This window comes from Apaloderma vittatum, unplaced genomic scaffold, assembly GCF_000703405.1.
Source record: "Apaloderma vittatum isolate BGI_N311 unplaced genomic scaffold, ASM70340v1 scaffold19355, whole genome shotgun sequence".
Taxonomy (NCBI): domain Eukaryota; kingdom Metazoa; phylum Chordata; class Aves; order Trogoniformes; family Trogonidae; genus Apaloderma; species Apaloderma vittatum.
The window spans coordinates 4599-4803 of NW_009719016.1; the positions used below are offsets into that span (position 1 = coordinate 4599).

The 205-nt window shown below is 64.4% G+C and overlaps 1 protein-coding gene across 1 annotated transcript in view; it reads left to right on the forward strand.

Moving 5' to 3' along the window:
- Window positions 1-205, forward strand: part of ATP13A1 (ATPase type 13A1) — a gene marked incomplete at its 5' end in the record, with an annotated part of 10053 nt that overhangs the window by 4593 nt on the left and 5255 nt on the right. Inside the window, one exon of the mRNA XM_009870478.1 lies at window positions 1-95. This exon is cut by the window's left edge and continues 90 nt beyond it. Coding sequence (XP_009868780.1) covers window positions 1-95 — 95 coding nt within the window. The remainder of the gene's footprint in view (window positions 96-205) is intronic.

The following is a 205-nucleotide window of genomic DNA, read 5'->3' on the forward strand; positions in this document are numbered from 1 at the left end:
CTGCCACTCGCTTGTGCAGCTGGACGACGGGACGCTGGTGGGAGACCCCCTGGAGAAAGCCATGCTGATGGCCGTGGACTGGACCCTGACCAAAGGTAAAAACTCCTCCCAGCTCCTCCGCGATCGGTAACGCGAGCCCCGCGCGCGGGCTGGGCTTCTTGGGGGCGGCTGACGGTGGTTTTGTCGGTTCTGTGGAGGTTTCCTC